Source organism: Dioscorea cayenensis, chromosome 5, assembly GCF_009730915.1.
Source record: "Dioscorea cayenensis subsp. rotundata cultivar TDr96_F1 chromosome 5, TDr96_F1_v2_PseudoChromosome.rev07_lg8_w22 25.fasta, whole genome shotgun sequence".
In the NCBI taxonomy this organism is placed as follows: Eukaryota; Viridiplantae; Streptophyta; class Magnoliopsida; order Dioscoreales; family Dioscoreaceae; genus Dioscorea; species Dioscorea cayenensis.
In genome coordinates, this window is record NC_052475.1 from 8074634 (window position 1) to 8078273 (window position 3640).

The window sequence follows — 3640 nt, forward strand, 5'->3', positions numbered from 1 at the left end:
TTATTTCACTTATTATGTATTGTATTTGAATTTTGTTGGTATATTTATTATTGATATTGAATATCGACTAAGTTTGCATTTTCCTTTATATTTGTATGTGTCTTTGTAATTAATATAAAAAATTAATTTTTATTCAAATCCGGGCTGGACCAAATTTCTGGGTCTGCCATTGACCATTGGCTTTCATTTATATAGGATGAAGTGTGGAACGATAATTTACACAGTAGCACTCATTCACTGTGATGATTAGCTAGCCAATTCTCTCACCAACAACTAGACTATCACAACACCAACATTGGTGTTCTTGATGTCGTATATTTTAAGGGGCATAAGGAGAGTAATGGATCGACTTTGATTGATACCATAATTTTAAGCAATGTATTATTCATTCCCATGTTAAATGATTTGCTAATATATTATTTGCTTTCATAATTAAAGGATTTGTTAAACTTTATTTGGCCTGCAAATCACAAGTAATAAGACTATTGTATTTTTCATGGATATATAGATGTTAACAATATAGCCTCTCTCTATATATATTATATATATTGTTATCTATAAAAATAATAAATAAAATAGATAAATCAGATTTATTAAGTGTAATATAAACTGAGCTGTATAGAGCCTGCACTTCACCAAGGGACATAATTTGTTTAACTTAATGTAATATCTCTCAAAAATAAAGTTTAAAAAAACAAAATCTTCTCCCATCTCCTTTATATATCTCTTGACCCATTTTACAACATGAATATATATATATATATATATATTATATCACATCACACGAAACATATCCCCAAACATATATTTTTAAAATGCCCCAACATTTTCGGTAATAAAAAAAATATAAATCTTCATCATTTAATTAATTAATTGACATATCTATCCATATATCCTTTCATTTCATTAACATATTTATTATCAACACAAGAATATCTCCAAAGCCTGTACATCAATTGAAGTGGAGAATGAAATGTATGTGTTTTGTAAGCAAAGAAGTTAAGCCCTTAGTTCATACACAAGGAACTCTCCTTATTTGACTTACATAGCCTTTGACTATATTATAATATGTACGTCTTTATTTTGAGTATAGAAGGTAGCTGAAATTTTAATGCGCAAGCAAATGCTGACCTTGATGAGCTACTTCTTTTGACACCAAACTCCAACTTGCTCATTTTCTTAATTTTGCATCGACCACATGAACCAACAAACAATAATGAAACATTCAAAAGTAGGGAATTAGTTATGGCGCTGCTAATCAGGGTTAGGATTAACCTGTTTATTAAATGGGTTATTTTTCCTTTAATCACATTTAAGTTGGATTAAATATATTAGACATACTACTCATTTTCACACATTTGTATTTTTTTTTATTGAGCGTGTTCTTGAATTTTTCTTACTTGTGTTTTTGTAATGATAAAAAATATTCCGTCATCGAAATCAACTCTTGGTATCCATCCTTATCATCATGATAGGTGTTTGTTTAAAATTTTAATCTTCAAAAATCTATAAATAAACGAAAAAATTATTCTAAATTTAAATTTAAAAATAAAATTATACTAAGTGTGTGTTTTTTTATGGTTAGTGATATTGACATAGATATCTACATATGAGCCTCATCTCATTTTTGGATTATATATATATACATATAATTTTTTTATAAAACTTTATTCTTATAAGAATTGCATTACATAAGAAATAAATAAATAAATAAATAAATAATACAAACACAATACAGGGAAAACATAGTACAGATTGTGACTAAATTGGAAGAAAATGTAGGTTGGGTTGGCAATGAACAATTCATCTCCTCCAAGATATTCTAAGTTAAATCAATATTCAAGAAATATATAATAACAAAAGGGCACAACATAAAATGGAGAATGTAAAAATTATCTATAAAATAAACAAAACATCTATTATGAAAACATCTTTCAATGGTTCCACCTAAATGTTTTGTCCAATAACAACAACAATAAGATCTCAACCTGGGGAGACAATTTGTACATGACAAATGAAATGAAAGCACCTCCCCACAACTTGTTGGATTAGATAAAAATCAAAACTAATCCAATCTAAAAATAACTTTTGACACCTTTGCATGCACAAACATTTATCAACCAATTCAACTGATGAGCAAGGGTCTATGTGGCATTTTCCAAGATGGGTCTACATACAAAGAAGCCAGGCTGTTTTGCCCATCATTATTAAACCATGAAAGGGAGACCCTTCTTTGTTTTCCCATTACTTTCTCTTCACTCAAAACTTTTATATAGTCTCATGGGCCCTGTCTCTTCTCCCTCAATCCAAATAGGCCCTCCTTTATCACCCTCAACCCCCACCAAACCTGTGGACCATTTTATATGGTCATGCCAAGCCAGTCACATATATGAACCATAATTCAAACTAGTGGCACTGAACCAGCTCAATCACATGCCTCTTTTTTTGACCAACTAGAGCCCATGTCCCATTCATCCTATAAATCTTGTTACTATCTCATACTTGCACACTACCCTAAACTCCCTTCCCTTTTAAATCCAGTCAACATTAATTAAGCTGCTCTTCCCATATATATAACAGTAAATAGCTAGTGAGACATTGCATTTGCACCATGGAATGGAGTCCTAAGCTCATGAGGCAAAGATCATGTGCGTGTCCGGTAATGGACATAGGAGGTTGGTGCAACAATAGTCGCCGGAGGACAGCCGGATTCAGCCGTAGATTCACCGAGAGTGACTACGAGGATGAGTTCGATGAAATGGAGTACCCTATAATGAGGTCTTCGGCATCGTCCCGGTGGAGAGGACTTTGGAGGAGGATTATGAAAGGGAAGAGGAGGATATTGAACTCGTCGGCGCCACAACATGTTCCCTATGATGCATATAGTTATGCGCAAAACTTCGATGATGGTTCCTCTTGGATCGAACCGGAGAACTTGTCGAGATCTTTCTCGGCGAGGTTTGCTGATCCTTCGAGGATATTGCGCCGGCTGCCTTGATATGTATGTTATTTTGGTGATAACGTACTTAAACAATTGTTTCTTGGTTTTACTAGCCTTTTGTTATCAAGCTGATGCTATGATGCTACGTTTGGAGTTGTTTGTATATCTAATGACAATCTTGATTCTCCTTTTCTCTGTCTCTTGTAGTTTCATAGAACTTTCATTTCATTTAGTTACATATAGGTATGGATTAATTAATTAGGGGGTGCTTGATGTTTTGATATAAATTGATCTTTCATTTCAAGGAGGATGAAAGTGGGAGATAAGATCTAATAGAAGGAATAAATTAAGAGTCTTGTTTGGTGGCTCTCGTGATGATCATTTGAATTGAACTAGTTAATGTTCTCATTTATTTAGCTTTGATTAGGAGCTTAATGATGTGAAAATTAAGTGACACACCGAATCTTGAAAAGGAAAAAAGGAATATATAATACATGAATTGAATAAGAAAGGGGATAAGAAAAGAAGAAGATAGGCTCTAAATTTGATGAGTTTCTTTCTAGAGAGGAAAAAAGCAACACATGTGCTTCATCTCATCTTTAAATTGTTTGTGAACTAATGACGCCAAATAGGTACAAAAGAAAATTCATCAGCATCCTCATCTTTTTTCTATAGTTTAGTAATTGTTTCAGTTTGATA

General features: G+C 32.3%; 1 protein-coding gene across 1 annotated transcript; it reads left to right on the plus strand.

Annotated features, from left to right (window-relative positions):
* Positions 1-2457: 2457 nt before the first annotated feature.
* Positions 2458-3134, plus strand: LOC120261933. The gene has a single exon (XM_039269954.1). It carries the CDS (start codon positions 2612-2614, stop codon positions 2996-2998), a length of 387 nt encoding a protein of 128 aa, XP_039125888.1. The 5' UTR covers positions 2458-2611; the 3' UTR covers positions 2999-3134.
* The last annotated feature ends 506 nt before the right edge of the window (positions 3135-3640 follow it).

Excerpts from the sequence above, each read along its gene's own strand:
- LOC120261933 (XM_039269954.1), top strand. The coding sequence starts at position 2,612 with ATGGAATGGAGTCCTAAGCTCATGAGGCAAAGATCATGTGCGTGTCCG.